General features: G+C 41.2%; 1 protein-coding gene across 6 annotated transcripts in view; it reads left to right on the top strand.

The window, feature by feature from the left end:
• Positions 1-17,815, top strand: part of RERE (arginine-glutamic acid dipeptide repeats) — a 257,327-nt gene that overhangs the window by 197,306 nt on the left and 42,206 nt on the right. For all 6 annotated transcript variants that reach the window (XM_030017393.1, XM_030017396.2, XM_030017395.2 and 3 more), the window contains one exon: positions 5,020-5,100. In XM_030017393.1, coding sequence (XP_029873253.1) covers positions 5,020-5,100 — 81 coding nt within the window. The remainder of the gene's footprint in view (positions 1-5,019; positions 5,101-17,815) is intronic.

Genomic DNA, 17,815 nt, shown 5'->3' with positions numbered 1-17,815 from the left:
ATTTTCTTTTCAGAACAACTGCCATAATTTTTCATCTCGTGAAATTTAAGAAATAAAGATGCTTTTAAGCATTTAGCATTTATTTGCTGTTAACTATTAAAACCCCGTAAATTTTCTTACCATGTTTACTATAAAACTTAAAAAGGCCTGTTAAATATGGAAGATGGTGGAAACTTCAATTGGCATCTGCCCAGAAAACCTTGGGCCTTTCAAACCATGCACTGTACCTACTGCTTTCATGATAGCAAAATCCTCCTTTTTTTATACACTCATAAGTGAGGAAAAGGTTGAGAGAAGAACTTGCTGTTCTTGGACGTGGTCTAAAGAGGAGATTTTTTTTTTTCAGAAAGATTGAGAAAAAAAGTCTTTATTTCCTGGATTAAGAAGGAACAGAAAAGGCTCTGTGTTTGTAAATATATTGCATTACAACATGCTCTTCACTAATTAACCAGGTGGAAGTCATGGGAAGGGAATGAAATAGCGCATGGATTTTCTAAGAGAAAATAGATTTGATCTCAACCGTATTGAAGCAGCAGCTCAGAAGAGACATATCAGTAGCAGTTATGAATTTACAGTTTTATCAGAGTCGTCCTGCCTTTCTGAAGCCCATGAGGTTTCAGTTTGAAATTCTTAAATTGATTAAACAGGTTTGTTTTGTACCAGATGTTATTCTTGCATGCTTTGAGAAACAGCTTCATTTTAGATTTCTGCAGTAAAGAAGAAAACTGAACCGGGAACCTCAGTTCACAGTTAAAACCTGGGGTGCTGAATTTCAGCATGCAGCAGCAAATTTTTCCTGCCAAGCTGTAATCTCTTGATAATAGAAACCCTGACGCATAACCTTAACTACAGCTTTGCAATGGCATTATCATCACATTGATAAACACGCCATCTGAGCTCTGTTAGTCAGAACATAATGGCTTTGTGTATCTTGTCATGATATTTGTTTCTCGGGATAAAATATGGGACCTGCAAGTAACACATATGCAAACATTAACATGCTTGTTCCTTGTTCTTCCTTGGTTATTTATAGCTCCCTGTTTACACATTGTAGCAGGATACTGCAGAATCTAATACATTTCATTGGGGAAGCTCAAATTATAAAATGGTATTAGGAGATCTTGTGTTATGGCTGGTCAATAGCCATGGTAACCACTTTGTAAAATATAACTGCGTTGTCTCTCAACATTGACTGACCTAGCAAGCCATGGGATTTCCTAATGCCGCTTCGCAGCGATAATTATCCGTAGCGGTTTTTTTAATTGTGCTACAGTTTGTCTTCAGTGAACAGTACAAACAACAATGCTGACAGAATTCTGTCATAAATAATGTTTTGAAGTTAAACCTAAGTGGTAAAGTTGAAATGTTTATCTTAATTTTTAAAAGTACAGAACTTGGATTTCTAAACCATTGTGCCCTAGAGCCACTTCCACTTTTTATCAAAACTTCTCTTTCTCATGCATCCGTAGGTTTGAGCCTCATTGTTCTACCAGCCCTGTATTGTAAGACTATTTTAATTCAGCAGCTGTCATTTTCAGATGCCTTCTGCGAGTAGTGCAACATCTCCTGCACCATTAAAATGCAGACATAAAATTTGCTGCATGTCATTTGTGCAGAGGAGAGAAAATTTAAACTGTGTTAGGCAGTCTGTTTTATGAGACGCTGGAGAGCAACAGGTCACTTCTGATTTGGTGTGCAACTACTTAGTTCTTTTAAATATATAAAAACATTTAGAGGTCTCTGTTGTGCTTGACTTGGAGAAAAGAAGTAACCGTTCTTGCTGCAGGCTAAGGGAGAACTGAACATGATGCCTGAATTAATGGAAGACTAGAATAGGAAGGAAAATCTGAAAAGAAAATGTTTTAAAAAAACCTTGATAATTTTGTTAAGCTTTAGAATTTCTAAGTTTCAGAAACTAATTTTTGTGTGCCGCTTTGTTCTTTGTGTATTAAGAAGTGGCTTTCTCTTGCCTTTCAATAGAGGCACACAACTATTTTATAGTTGGATATCTTGCACTGCCTCAATAGCCTAGGGATAATTCTGCATGACACCGATAAAGGTGAAAGCGTAATTGGTCAAAACTTCAGAATGCCAGAAGGATTGACTTCATTCATATTTGGAACAGCAATTCAAGTTCCCTCTATTTCTGTTATTCAGATAGGCTGTATGTTAGGCTTACGCTCCCAGTAGGAATTTTTGACATCTCATGAGTTCAAAGGAAAACAGTTTGTCATAGGCTTGTTTTAATACAGAGTTGAATCACAACACAAAACAAATGTAAAATAGTTTGGTTAAAAGGAATCTGAAAAAATAAATAAAACGGTCCCTTGAGAATTCAGATACACCATCGTAAGTCTTTGGCAAAATGAGGAACAGGGAATCGGGGCTTTTCATTTCATGCAGTGGACCAGATTGCGCTCTCGTATTTCACTGTGCTTTTTCATCCATGGTTGGAGTGTTCCAGCTCTGGTTTCTTCTTATTTCCCTACAGCTTTTTATGTTGCCTTTTCCTATATATGCTCTGTTAACCGATGCTGCAAAAGCATCGTACCTCTGATACAGTCCATGAGGCAGTGATGTCAAAGCCAGCAACTGAGCTGCGTCGTTTAGAATCCGAGTTCCCTTCGGATTGCCTGTTTTTAAATGCTTCTTCATTTACTTGATTTTCATTCTTTGTGATAAGCTGCAGACAGGAATTATATTGCTCTTTGGGATGTTGGGAGTGGTACGAGGGCACGTTTGTTTGCCTTGTTGCGGCTGCCATCTTTTCTTGCGCGGAAGGACAAGGCAGAAGAGGTATGCGTGTGGTGCCAGGGGAGCGATCGGCCTTCCCCTCAGCGTAATGAAAATTCCTTGTCATTCATGCGGTAAAGAGTGGGAAGTATGCGTGCGCGTTAGTGACCAGTTACACGCTGTAGGCAGCCTTGGTATCTTGCTCTGCAGGTATGTGTGACTTTGGCCTGTGAATGGGGGGGCTGGTAGCTTGCTATAGTAAAACTTCCCTTGTTCGGAAACCCCAGCACCCCGGTCACTGAACTCTTAAACTCCCGATTGCTCTCTTCACTGGTTTAAGAGGAGCAGGTGGGTATGAGCAAATTATATACTGGAAGGGACTGTAATCTCCGAGCATATACAACTGGTGGTTAATTCTTGTCTCTGTGCCCCCAGGCATGTTCTTGGCAAACCCTAGCAGTCTTGCTGGTTTTGAGGGTCAGGGTTAGGTAAGGATAGATCCCCGTGGGAGCATATCTGCAAAATAATATGCATGAGGTTCCAAAGAGACTGCTCGCTCGTATTCAGCGTTGTGGTGGGAGCTCATGAGGTGTGCAGAGCACTATTTTAGTAGCGAATTACCCTTTCTGGGATTCCTTATCCACTTCACAACATGGAAGCCTCTAATCGCTTGCCCACCTCCTTCACGTAGCTGTTTGCGAGAAGATGTGGTCCAAAATGCATTAAGCCAACTTCTGAGGTATGTTTCTTCTTAGGGAATTATTAATTCTCATCTCCCTCCCTCCAGAATGTTAGGGCCCGTATACTCAACAACCCTCTCTTTTTTTTTTTTTTTTTTTTTTTTTTGCAGGCAGAATTGGTTACTTGCTAGTGTTAATACGTGTATGCTTATTATAGGAAAGAAAAAAGTCCTCGGGACTGGCCCTTCCAAAAAGAGGCACTCTGTGCTTACTCTTCATCTCCTGGTACCGATTCGTGGGGGTGAAACGTTGGCGAGACGAGGGGGGGATAGCACGCTGCACCAGATTCACCGAATGAAGGTGCTGGCCCCGGAAAGAGAGGAGGAGGAGGAGGGGAGCGAGCGATGCTTGCAGCTGGAGGCTGAAGGGTTATCTTGCCGGGGGGGGGGGGAGGCATTGCAGAGGGGGAAACATGAGTGCAAGGGGCAGCTGAAGGGGGGGACCGGCGCGTAAAAGCCGGGCAGCCGAGGGGTGCGGCAGATGAGATACAGCAACTGGCAGAGGGGGCGGGTGGGGGGGGGGAAAGACGCCAGAGCCCGTTGCAGAGCCCGGGACGGGCGGGCGTTAATCCGGCGGCTGATTTCGCGGGGCTTTCCCGGGGGCCAGCGGCCCCGCCGGGCCGGAGCCGGGGGGGGGGGGGGGGAAGGGGGCGAGGGGGTGTTCGGCGATCCAGGCCGCCTTTTGCGGCGCGCCCCGCGGGTGCCGCGCCGCCCAGCCCCGCCGCGATCACATGCTGGGCGGCCGCGGCCGCCGCCTCCCTCCCGCCCGCCCGGCCCTCCGCTCCGCTCCGCTCTCGGCTCCTCCGCTCGCCTCGCTCCCCGCGCCGCAGCCCCGGCCACCCGCCATCGCCGCTCCCTACCTGCGCCCGCACCGCCGCTTCCCCCCCCCCACCACACACACACACACACACACACCCCCCGGCGGGCGGCTGCAGGGCGAGAGGAAGAGGAGGAGGAGGAGGAAGAAGCGTCTCGGCGTGGCGAGCGACCGCGGACCGCTGCGAGCCGCGGCGGGGACGGGGAGGGGGGAGAGCGGCGGCGGCTCCGCTTTCCTCTGGCGGAGGGCTTTCTCGGGAAGCCGTTTGGGTGTATTCCGCCGAAAATCAGGAAGGGTGAATCCGGCGGGTTGGCGTCTGCAAGGACTCGTTAACCCCTGCAGCACCTTCTCCGGAGAGTCACTTTTCTCCCCTGAGAATCAGCGTTGCGTATTTTCCTTCGTCTGCTGCTTCTGAGTTGAAAAATAGACTTCGAGAGAGCCGTGCGGCAGAATACTTCGGTCGTTTTGGAAAAGAACTGACTGTGGTACTGACTTTTTTAAAGCTTCAAATGTTGGAAGTTTGACATGGAAGGGAATGCGGTTTGAATTTTTTGGTATCTTTTCCAAGCCTTTTTTCCCTGCCTGTTTTCGGTTGCCGTGTAGGTAGACGTTTCCTTCTATCGACAGACCTTAAGCTAAGAACATTGTTTGGCTGTTGTGCTGATTAACAAGATTTTTTTTTTTTTTCCTCCTTCTGCTGACATACTGTTCTTGTTATCTTTTATCACAGAAACGTTTTATTAAGGGGTTGAGGCAGTACGGCAAGAACTTCTTCAGGATCCGAAAGGAGTTGCTTCCGAATAAGGAGACTGTAAGTACATTTGGACTTTATGTAATTTGCTTTTCCTCTTGCTGCTTCAGTGTTTGATCTTACGAAACTGTTTCCTTTTCACCCTGAGCTGAATTCTCTTCAGATAAATGGAAGAGAAATCCACGGCCAGAGAAGGTAGCTGTAATTTTTAGTGCAGTTTTTAGGTCTTAGTGTATGAAAGATGTTACATAAAATAGTCGTCATTGCTGGACGGAGTCGCTAAGGTTGGATGAAGTGTATTTCTGGAGACCGAATCTAATTTTAAATTCTGACATTACGATGGGATAATACATTTATGTCACCCAGTTGGGCTCAAATGGCAGCAGGTAATTAAAGAAAGCCAAAACAAAACAAAATCTAATTGAATCTGGAAGACTGAGGTATGTGCCTGCTCCTGTGACCTGCAGAATTCGGTGGTTGTATTTAACTCTTCACGTTCCTGAAACATGTGGACAGCAAGCGTGTAACTTCAGTTTCTGAATTGATCTGTAGCTTGTTACTCTACTGAACTTCATAAAGCTTACATAACTGTCATTCTATTGAAAATCCTGGCAAGTGCTTAGAAGGAAGATGGACAGGGAAGAGTGGTTGACTTCTTCAAGGGAAAGAGGGTTTGGGAAGCCTTGGGAATCTAGTTACTTTTCCATTAGTCCTAATTGCCAAGCTTCTCTAGAAGCTTCGGTTTCTATTCTGCAGGTGTCATTTAACTGCTGGGAGGGTGGGTTTGGAAAGCGGTTTTCATACTTGTTCTGAATTTAGAAGGGAAATAACTCGATGAAAATTGAGTTAGGCTATTTTCTAGCAGTGTGTTAGTGATCTGGAAAATACTTATTTAAAGCACAACTGGTTGTTTAGACACTTGCGTGTGTGGAATTTGGATGTTCAGTGGGGAAGAGTGTTGCTGTAAAAATATTTTAAAACCTATCACGTACTGTAGGATGTTTCCATTCTTTTCTGAGATGTTCTTGTGAGACTATGCTGTGATATCACAATCTTTTGTTGGTTAAATAGTTAGTAACACTGCGTAAGTCAAATAGAAAGGGAAGGATGAAATGATTCCTGGAGTGCCTCAGTTGGTATATATGTTCACTGATTCTGTTGAGAAGGATGTGAAAACTTAATTACCGATCAAGTGTAGGTAGACTTTGCTTCGGTGTTCTGTTGGATTTTGAGGCATGAAGGCCCACTGTTGGAAAGATGACAGCTTAGAAGGAATGCCGAAATAGTATGCTTCGTAGCAACATCTAATGAATCCAGCATATAGTCAGCTCAAGCAGTCCTTTCCTCTTTTCTTTAGAGTATCTCCTAGCATTGTACTTAGAACAAATTGGTGTTTACTTTAGAAGTGAATTCTGCTGACGATAAAGTTACTGAGAGGCAAAAGTACTCTTCTAAAGTTTGAATTACAGCAATTGTGAAATACGCTTTTAAATATAAAATGTCTCTGTGATAGAGAAGAACAGTTTGCAGGAGAAGGGAATAGAAAAACTAAAGAAATGAGAGTTGGGGGCAGGTGTCTGACCGTGTTTGTGCTACTTGACTTCTACGTTTGAACTTGGATATCAGGCCTAAGGCTTTTTGTAAAAGTTTTGCAAGTTTGCAGGTGGTGTGAAACTTTATATAAGCTATCACTTTTCAAGTGTTACATTTTTGTTTCGTTAGGTCTAAATTTTTAGTATGGAGAAGACTAAATATTAAGTTTGAGCAACTGGGAAGTAGTGTGTTGATGGTTTTGAGCAGGCTTTTTTAGCCTCTAGTGGTAACTGATCTACAACTAACCTTTGACCTACAACGGATTGTTTAATCTCTGTTTCCCATTTTTGCCCACACGTCTCACTTCTGCTTTCTTTTAATTCCCAATCTTTTTCAGACAAAATTTACAGCAGTTTTGCTATAGTAAGACATGCAGAATAAAGGCTGCAGTAAGTAATGTTTAAGTATCCAGTTTTGCTTTTCCTCCTTAAAAGTGGAATAATGAACAGTGTAAATTATAAGGCTGTGGAATTAATTTGTCTGTACTTTTTCATCACCAGAATGATTTCAGATGCTTTGCCTGCCATTTTTCTACTGCAGTGTGAAGTAACCCTCTAGCAATTGCAGAAAGGCTAGAAAAAAGGTGTTATGTTCCTGTTTAGCCACCATATTAACCTGAGGTGAAACTCGAAAGATTATTATATGGACACAGAAGTACTACAGCAACTCCCAGGTTCTGCAAAAGCTACTTGGAAATGAGTCAGGGGCATTCTTGAAGTGACTTGCCCTAAATGGAAACCAGGCTATAGGTCAATACATCCTGCACGTTTCTCATTTATTAGAGTTTACCTTACCAGTCACTGAAGCCTGTGGGGAGGGGAGCCAGGGTTTTTGCCTCTCTGCAAAACCCACTTAAAGCTAAATCTCCTTATTATCATGCTTCTTGTATAATGCATGCCTTTTCTAGACACTTACATTTATGCTGCTTTCACTGGGGGAGAGCTCTTCCTAATATCGTCTTAAGCCCTGCGGTTGGAGTATTACAATACTGGAAGATAAGTAATACGATAGAAATACAAAATTATTGTAGAGACTAGGCCTATTTTATATTAAATCAAGCTGAGGCTGCTGTACAGGAAGTCAGAATATAGAGGTGAATATGACACTGTATTTCTTTTATAATATTGGAAGGTGTAAAGTGGCCGTGGTGAGAGATGAGAATTAGGCCATACTGTAATAAGTTTCCACAGGCATGTTAAGGAATGTCCTACTTGAGTTGTGCCTTTGCTTTTTTTCCTCTCCACAGTTAATGTACAATATCTTTTAAGAAAACCCTGTATTTGTCAGTGTGTATTTTAACTAGTTTAACATAGTTTTTCAACTTTTTTTTTTTTTTGCTGCTTCTAAATGAATAACCAGCAAGAAAAAAAAAACCTTTATGAAGGAAAGTATTTACTGCATATCAAAGCTGTATGTTTGTTTAGGTCTTTACTCTTCCAGTTTATTTCAAATTTCCAGTTTACTTCGAAGTTCATGTCCGAGAGGGGTTCCCAGTGGGCATGAATGTCAATAGCTGGAGCATTCTCTTCAAGCTTTTTTAAGCAAGTGACAGAGGAACTAAAATCAGCTCTTATCTGAGCATGCCTTCTGCTGAAGTGGGAATGCTGAAATGGATCAAGGAAAGCCAGTAGTTTTAAGGCTGCATCAGTGTTAACCTTCTGATACCCTGGAGAAAAAAGTGCCTTCATGTAGATGAGCTTAAATAAAACTTCTGAAACTTCTTGGGTTTCCACTGAACTCTGTCTTAAATGTATCTTCTCCGCTGTTCCCACGTAACTTTCTTCCTTTCCCCTTTGTCCTCAATAGTCTTCTCTTAGTTATAGTTGAATGGCACAGTTGGTGAAGTCTCCTGCTCTCATTTGGTTCGTGTTTAGCAGCACTTTTGATTCTTCTACGTGGTAAGCCGAGAAACAAATTTTGGAGCCTCTGTGACACGAACAGTTTTCATTATTAACTTTCATTTAAATTCATATGTTGTGAGAATGCGAGGTACCCAGCTGGCAACAAGTCGTCTTAAGTATCTGATTTGGCTTTAAGTGTGATCATTTTTTTCCCCCTGTTTTGGTATAATTTGCTAAAACTTCGTGATAATATGGGATTTTCGAAGTATTTAAAATTCTCCTGCTCTGAATTCTTTAGGTAATTACACTGAGCTGCTTGAATTTGAGAGTTTTAGAAGCACCAGCATTGTGATAGGCCTGAGATAAATGTACTTAAATGCCTACAAGGTCGGGGATCGACTTACTGTGTTCTTGTAAATAGCTTAACTCTGTGTTAGTGACATGCAAAAGGTAAATAGAAACATGGAATGAACGTGAGCTTGTGCAGAGCAATAATGTCCAGTCAGAGCAGGAGGAGGAGGATGCCAGGTCATGGTGTCAGCTTGCCCAGATTTAGAGCTGGGTCCTGTTCCACGCAGCCCACCCTTGTGCTGGTCACTCAGAAACACTTCTGTAAGCTTCGGTTAGGGTGCAGTTTCAGTTTGCCTGAATGATTTAAGGCCATGGTCCCAGAAGAAACAGATTTGTTTTCCTCTGGCTGGAGTTCACGCAGCCTGCTTTATGTCAGGTTTGTTGTCTGACCAGCGGACCTCAAACTTCTTGGAGACGGAGGGGGGGATGTGTGTGAGTGTCCCTTCAGCAGCCTTACATAGGTTTAAGAATAACGTCGTGTTACATCATTAGATAGCCATGGCGTATGCTGCAGTGTAATTGAGGGTTTGGAAACACTGTGTCTTCCATGGGAATAGGCCCAAGTATTTTTGACCTCTTCTACCTGTTCTTAAAACTGGGGATGACACCTATCGGAATGTTTTGAGGTTCTCGAATGACTCCTGCTGCATTCTTCAGGGAAGGTTTATGGTACAGTGATTGTGACGATGGTCTAACTGTCTGCTTGTCTTTTTTTCTGGCAGGCTGAAGCTCCTTAGTGAGCCTTGTAGAGCTGCTTGCTTAGTGAGAAGTCTAAAAAGAGGACAGTGAATCTTTGTGGAGGCATGCAGACTTTGGTCTAATTCTGTTTTGAATTTCCCTATTGAGCACATAGGTATCTTTGGTGTGTGTGATTTTTGGTTTGGCTGCTTAGCAGGAGACGACAGAGTGCAATCGAAAGGTCTTGCCTCTGGGTGGATGCTTCTGTATTTAGCTTTAAAACACAGTGTAAACAGAAGTCATGAATATCAACTGTTTTCCTTAGATCAAAACACCTGCAATGTGCTGTATTTATGTGCGTAAGAAGAACTAAATATGCATCACTTTCTTCTTCAGGAAAAATAGTCTCTCTTCTGATAGTAAAATCTTTCTCTCCAGATTAAATGCCCTTGGGATTTATCTCGGAGACTAAATAAGCTGTGCTCTGTTAATGTTAGGAGACAAAATGAGTGCAGTGTGAGCTCTCAGCATAAACTTCTGTTTAATTTTAGATTGGGGTTTAGATAAACAATTTTATTCTTGACTCATTAATGCTTAATCTTGTGTTACATAATATACAATATTGGCTTCCTGAGTAGCTCTTAAATATAGTGCAAATGTGTAGTAGCTGAAAGGTCACCGCAGTTACCATATGTGCAGGCTGGCAAGGTGTTTGTCCTCTCTGAGGACAAACTGTATACTATTCATGTCAACAAACAGCCTTAGTAATATTTGTGCAAAATTCTCGTGAGCATATGAAAGGTAAACATTCTCCCTCGACATAGTTGTTCAAATAGCAGTTTTCCTTTGATCGAAAGAGTGGGCTAATTAGGTGAATAGATTTTGGTCCGTTAGTGTAAAGTGATTAGTTAGTCCTACATTAGCTTTTTAATCTTTGCATTTAGTGGTATAACTTATTTGTACCAATAGCTGAGTTTGTGTCTGTGGCATGGGCATTATCACTCTTCTCCTTTCCCAAAGAAAATATGTTTTATTTGATGGTATATTCCCCTAATGATAGGATATTAATACATTGCATAGTCAAGGCATATTATTTCCTGACTTTTCTTTGCTGCAGGAGCATTCAGAAAGGGACAAGCTATGTAAGCCTTTTCTGTTTGAAAGCTGAACCTTTTTCCTTAATAACTTGTTCTAGCCTAGATGCAGTCAGAGCTGAAATTTTCCATTAGAGTTTGAAGCGACTGCCAACATAAACAGCCACTGCTTCTTTTCATTTCATCTCTGCTCACTGCTGCTAGTGCTTCCATTGCATGGATATTACAGTTGGAGGCTTTTGTTCTTGTTAAAACAGGGACTATAGGCTTCACATTTTAAAAATGATAGCCTAAGACTTTTTTTCTTTAGTCGTAGCAGATATCCTACTGGGCTTCAGTCCATTTTGAAAAATGGGCAGAGGCATCAGTTAGTTGCTTTTCCTGTGTAAGTGAAACCATTGATTCATTTGCATAACAAACTCTTCTGTGGGGAACATTTTGCCTTTTTTTCTCTCTCTCTCTCTTTTTTTTTTTTTTTGTGTGTGTGTGTGTGTGTGTGGCTATCTTAGCTGATTGAGAGAGAACACTAAATTAATATGTTTGGCTTTAAGGTAAAGCAGTCTACTGAGGAGGCATACAGTAATTCAGTTCACGCTTCTCACCAGGAGCAGAATAAGTAAGCCAAAGAATTTAATGAAATGCTGAGCTCATAGGAGCTGAGCTCAGATGGAGATATTCCTAAATTTTGGTGGCACTGAGCTGAAAGCTGTTTACAAAGACCAGATCATCTGTAAGGGATATTCAGTATATGTGTTCACTGTGATTTGGCTTGTTCTTAAAAGTTTAACTGTTAAACCTATTGCAAATGTCATCATTTTATTGGATAATAAACCAGAAGGTTTGGAAATGTCTTTGAAGAGACACAGAGGTTTAACTCTAGTATACACAGTGTCATCTTCATCTCTCAAACTGTTTTCAAGTCTTACAGGTGAGTAGAGCTGCTGACTGTATACTTCATTGGACAAGCCTGGGCCACGGTTCCAGCTCCATGGTTTATATACCATGCGTGTTCCTTTTGTTTCAGTTTGCTGAGTTTCTTCTTTTGACTTAACGTATCCTGAAGGTATATATTGCTTAGCTCTTAAATCCTTGCTCTGTGAACTGCCTTTTTACATTGACTGTTCGCTTTCAGGGCCCAGTGCCACTAGTCTGTGGTCATCTGATTAATGACTATGGTTACATCTTCCAAAGACCAAAATACCCTTTCGCATATCTGTGTGTCTCAATTTCAGCTGAAGCAAGTAAAACCCAAGAAGGAAAGTACCTAACATGCTTTGTTTTTGTTTTAAATCTCTTAAGCTTTCTCTTAAGAGAATAAGAGAATTCATTTTCCGTTGTATTATTTTACTTTTGTATTCTAAAGGTAATTTACAATGTCATCAGCTCAAAAACTGGGCTGCTTATTTGAGTTTCTTACTAAGAAACCTTTGTAGGTGAAGAGCATAATTCTGATTTGAAGGTGTATTCACTGTGCCAACTGGTCTCTAGAATTGCGTTTAGCATGGGTAATAAATCAACTCCGCACTCTGGTGGGGTTTTTTTATTATTTTACATTACGAGATTGAAACTCATTGTTTATTTTTCTCTGAAGGTTTAGAGGTGGGTAGGGGTAAAATATTGTTGCAAGCAAAAGAGGGCCATTAGGCAATTGCATTGAGTTCTGTCAGAGAGCCAAAAGGGACAATTTCTGCTTTGTAGTGAAAGGTATGTAGTTGAAGACCAAAGCCAAGGTGATTTGGGAAATTGATACAATATTGTCCGAGTCTTCCTCAACAACTGAGAGAACACAATGCTTCTGTGACTCCTCGTGGCTCTGTTACGCTGCATTTTCCGTACTTCTGTTTATAATTCACCATCCTAAGGCATTTTGTTTTGTTTGTTTTCTTATTGTGAATTCTCTTTTTTGCATCTGTGGGTACGTGTGGCTCTGGTTAAAATGTTTTTGTTCATCAACAGATGTATACTTTTTATTCTGTGTTTTTCTTTCCCTATGAGAAAAGATAATAGCTTTTCTTCTTTTGTAGCAGTTGTCAGATTGTATCAAATACTCAGACATCAATCCTAAGGTCCTATGAATCTCAGGTACATAAAATAGGTATTTATTTGAGAATTTGTGCAGTTCATTTCCATGGTTGAGTGTCCTATCCTGACAAGACTGTCTTCCACGGACGCCATGTACCAAAGCCTTTCATGTTGTTTGTTTCCCATCCATTTAGTGACTGAAGATATTCTTTAAGACTTGAAGATGGCTTTCAGAAAGACAAAACCAAAAAAGTCATATAAGCAACAGTGACATTTGTGGGATATCCTGTCCTAGAACAGTGCTAATGTTACAAAATTTGGGCAACTCCTTGAAGAAATTAATCTGTATAATCCTGCCTGGTGTCTGATTTTTTTGAAATGGCTTAATAGAGAAATACTCTGCACGTAATCCTCTCTGTGGTACTAACTCACAGAGCCACAGCTGAGGATTTCATGATCTTTAATCGTATACCTGATGTAGAGCACTGTTGGGTATGGAATTGACGTTTTTACAAGTTAAGAGCTGAGTCAGGAGCAAACCTAGTGACTTGCTCAGGAAAACCAAGAACTTCTGTGGCAAAGCAGGAAGATAAGCCTTGATGTCCTTTATAATAGTTCCATTGATGTAAAAGCGGTGTTGCACAAATCTCATCCTACAACTACTTGATTTAACTGTGAAAGATATACATGAATCAATAGCTTTGTTTTCTGGCAAGTTAAAGACTTCTGTAACGCGTGTACGTGGCATTCTAAGATGGTATTTTTGGTGTGGGGGGGACATGGGACCAAAGGGGACAACGCAATGCAAGTTTCTTTGGAAGAGCAACATATCAGTGCTGAATATGTGCTTCAGATGGTGTCTACCTGGTGATGGTTAGTCCCTCTTTCTGATCTACGCAGTGGGAGTGCTAACTTTTAAAAATTCCTATATGGAGCAGACAAAGGAATTCCTTTCGAAAAGGGTTTTTAGAAAGGGAGGGAGATGCCAACCAAACCACTTGTCTCCACAAGTGGTGAGTTTCATGGCAATTGCTCAAGTCTGAGATATTGAAAAACAAACTGCAGTGAAACTCAAGCAGTTTTTTCAGCTAATTCAACTTCTGTGTTTAAACTTAATGTTTATGGCCTATAAGTAATTGGTTTTGGGGGTTTTTTTGGTGGTTTGTTTTTTTTTTTTTAATTTTTTTTTTGGTGTGTGTGTATTTGGGCCAAATTTTATCCTTAGTTATCCACTGGAAGCCAGTGCAGACTGCTCACCGATACTTTTTGCCAGACTGGTGGCTTGCTCACATTTGAGGAACAAGCATTCTGTCTCGCTACTTGATTTTCTCCTCCTCAGCACCCACATTGTTTTCTTATCCTAGTCAGGGATAATGAAGATTAATTACAAATGTACTGTTAAGGGGAAAAAAAAATGGAGTGGGGGCAGCTAGGTTGTAGCTAATGCAACTGAGGATGTTACCTAGGTGTTGTCCCAAGTGGTGCCGTTTCATGTGTGTATTTACGGTGTGGGAGAGAGAGAGATTACAATTTCAAAAGGTATTGAAGCAGTTTTCTTTGAATTTTTGAGTTCAAGCATTAAATAAATACAAACAGCTTTGACTTGTTGAAGGAGTCATGTTACAGGAGAGTCAGGGTGATCTGAAGTGCTTAGTAGTGCAAAGCAGTTTTCAGTTCCTTAACACAGACATTGATAAAATTGTTGTCCAGGTTGTGTGGGGTTCAATAGAGAAGTAGTTTGGTGGCAAAAGATGGTGCACCAGGGGGGAAAAAAAAAAAAGTCTGTTGGCAGAGAGTAAACTATACTTTTAATGCATCTTGCCTGCCACCCTGAGCATGAAATTAACTTTCTTCTTATACAACAGATCATTGGCCTTAATCGTTGCTTCCTGCCCCAGATGGCACTGTAAGAACGGTATCTACAGTGTTCTTTTGGCATAGAATCAGCCCCCAAATACATTATTCAGTCCTAAATATCCTGTAATATGCTGCTATAACTGTACTGTGAGAACAAGACAATAACAACTTCAGTAGACAGATGCACTCATTTTGTCATTTGTTTCAAACCAGCTGTAAAAAAGAAGCAGTGCTTGATTACTGTTTTTTTGTTTTGTTTTTTCTTGCCAAGGAAAACTCCCAGGAATTACAGAGATTGTGGAATAAACTGAGGGGGGGGGGGGGGGTAAGAATAGTGGCTTTTGTTTAAAAGGGCTGTACCATAGGGGAAACTAAGGCAGTTTGTGGATATAACAGTCTCTGTAAGCCTTGTACTTTAAGAAACATTTAACATCACAAGCTGAATTCTGCTACGTTTGCTTTTGTTTTGTTTCCCCTTTCTATTTTGTATCTGAAAGAAAAATGCTTAGGAGTATGATAGAATTCAAATTCTCTGGACATAAAAATGCTAATGATTACTTATAGGTGATGATGGTGGTGGTCTTTTGGGTAAACATTTACGGTTTTTATCACAGCAGCACGTAAGGGAAGAGGCCTGTTCTGCAAGGTGATCAGTCGGTAGAAGGAAGGCTGCAAATCTGAACCATAGCCCCTGTATACATGTGTATGGTGGCGGATTTATAGTGGGGGATTCCTCTCCCTGCCAAGAGGTAGAATGCATTTTCAGGCATCTTAATGTCATCTGGTATGTAGAAAACAAAGATAATGAAGCTGTGAGCCTGCAAAATGCTTAGGCTTTGGGTTTCCCGTTCCTGCTTGCGAGTAGTACGTATCTTGCAAGACTGGGGGTTACCATTTGTGCTGTTTGTGCTTTTTGCTTGGAGCAAAAGAGGCTCCCTCTGCTGACTGTGCCTCCGACATTGTCCCAGGTAGAACTACATCCTTACGCTGCAGCGTCGCACATTCTGCAGTAAAGAAATCCAACACGCTGCTTCACTTCTTGCTTTTAGTCTGGTTAAGAAGGTACAGGTCGTGTCGCATCAAACACTGAGTAACCGAAGCAGGTTCCTCAGAAGACCTTTGGCTTTTTACATCCCTTATTTTTTAAAAATCCTAGAATGTTGACAGGTGTATTTCCTTCAGATTTAGATCTTTCAAGATTAAATTTTTCAATTCCCCTTTTCTTTCTAAATGCGAACTTAGAAACTTTCTCTTTTGGGGAGATGTAAACGAAAGAGATGATTTCCCAAGTAATCACTGTATTAAAGAACTTGGAGTCTTAAGAAATAGACCAAGTGTTATGAGATTAATGACAAAATAAGAAATGCTGACAGTACTGCTGGTTGGGAAATCCTTATAGGCTCTGGTCATCTGGTACATAGAAAATTGGCAGAGGAATATTGTTTCTTTTTATGCTACCAAACTCCTGTACAGCAGTAAGAAATCTGGCATTAAAAAGGTGCTGATAAGTACTTCTATTGCCATGGTGAAATAGATTGTTCCTGTTGGGAGGAACAGTTGAGTTCATTCCTCTCCTTCCCCTCCCCCAGACATACTTTCTGTGCTCCGTTTTCCCTTCCTCCCAATGCCCCTGACACAAACTGAATTATTTTGTACAATGCCTCTAGACCCTAACCTTTAAAGAAAGGGAGAGTACATTCCAGGTTATAAAACAGCTCTTTCCTCATGCAATTTGAGAAGTCCTCCCTGTTGTTCAATTCTGAGCCTGCTTTGTGCGTAGTGCCTCTTGTTGTGTAAAGCACTAGGACATCCCACAGGAACTCTTGATTTATTTTGCTAACTCTGCCCTTCTCTGTGGTTGAGAAACCTCTAATGATCTGTGAAACTCCAAGATTTTTGAGTTGAACAGTAGTAGTTTTAAGAACCTCCTCTACTACATGAAAGTCTTAACGCTTTCCACATGCTGGGTTTTTGGCCTCATGAAAAGCTGACCTCCTACAAATACAGTTTGTAAAGCTAGGCGTCCTGGGCCAGGGCTTGTTAATGCTATTGTGAAATGGGGGGGGGGGGGGGAGAAAAAAAATGTAATGAAAACTCTGGGCTCTTGGCCAGCAAGGAAGATGTGATACAGTGAACATGCTTCTGTTGCCCTTTGTTACTGTTCAAGTTTGATTAGCTTTGTTTCTGGTAAGCTTAATTGCGGTTCTTTTTTTTTTTTTTTTTTTTTTTTTTTTTTTTTTTTTTTAATGGCTAAGGAGGGGATCTTTGCCAAAGCTCAAGTCTTTCATTACCCGAATTACAGTGAGAAGGAACTGGAGAAATAAATCATGCTACCTCCCCAACAAATAAACAAACAAAAGAACACCCCCCCACACACACCCCCAAACCCCATTAAACTATAAAAACAGCCCTTTTCTTTTTCCTTCCCTTGTTCCTGCAGCCCTACCACTATTACTTTCCATCCGTTACTTTCCCTTCCCTGAAGTTGCCTTTAGGGTTAAGAGTAAATTTAGACAAATGTGCAATGCTAACTGCATTACTTGGATTTATCTTTTCCATTTAGCAGCACAAGGGAAAGAAGGATTTTGCCATTTTAAATGCTTGCTGATTTCTAAGAGCCCAAAAGACACGTTTGTTGCCTGTCTCTGTAGGGGAGGGTGTGTCATGTAAGCCTCATGACCTCATCAGAGATGGTACACTTGCTAGTTTGTGTAGTAAGGGTGGTTTTTTTTTTGCCTGGACAGTGTTCGTGTTTAGTAGTTGTGCTTCACTAGAGCTTGGCTGACTTCTCTGCAATCTTGATGTCGCACAGACTACGCTTTCTGCGTACGTGTCCTTTCGTTGTGTTAGAGTAATACGGTTGCAATTCCAGAGACTGGAAGAACATAATTTACAGAAATAGGTGGGTTTTGGTTTGGACCCTGGTTTCGTTCTGCCAAATTTCATACCATGCAGATTCAGATGTGACTAAAAATATGTGCTGTCAACCTTGCACACTCTGGATGCCTAAAGAGCATATGGAAAAATGTGTTTATCCTAATTCCCACTGTTAAATCAGATCCAGTTATGTAGAATAACTCTGTGGGTTATATGACTGGACTTTCACCTTGTTACCATGAAGTGACATGGACAAAGGCCTTCCACCTTCAGTGCTGTGTTAAAGTTATATTGATTTACCAATTCCAGCTCATGTTCTTATTCTGTGGCATTTGATGTGATAGATTTTTGTTGTTGTTGTTGCCTGGCTTTAGAAGAACATTCTTTTGTTGTGAGCATAAGGGCTTCTAAAAAGAATCTGTGTGCTCACTATGGGCATAAAGCTCTCCTCCCTATCTTTCC

The sequence above is a fragment of the Aquila chrysaetos genome, chromosome 6 (assembly GCF_900496995.4).
Source record: "Aquila chrysaetos chrysaetos chromosome 6, bAquChr1.4, whole genome shotgun sequence".
In the NCBI taxonomy this organism is placed as follows: domain Eukaryota; kingdom Metazoa; phylum Chordata; class Aves; order Accipitriformes; family Accipitridae; genus Aquila; species Aquila chrysaetos.
This window is presented reverse-complemented; position numbering and strand designations above follow the sequence as displayed.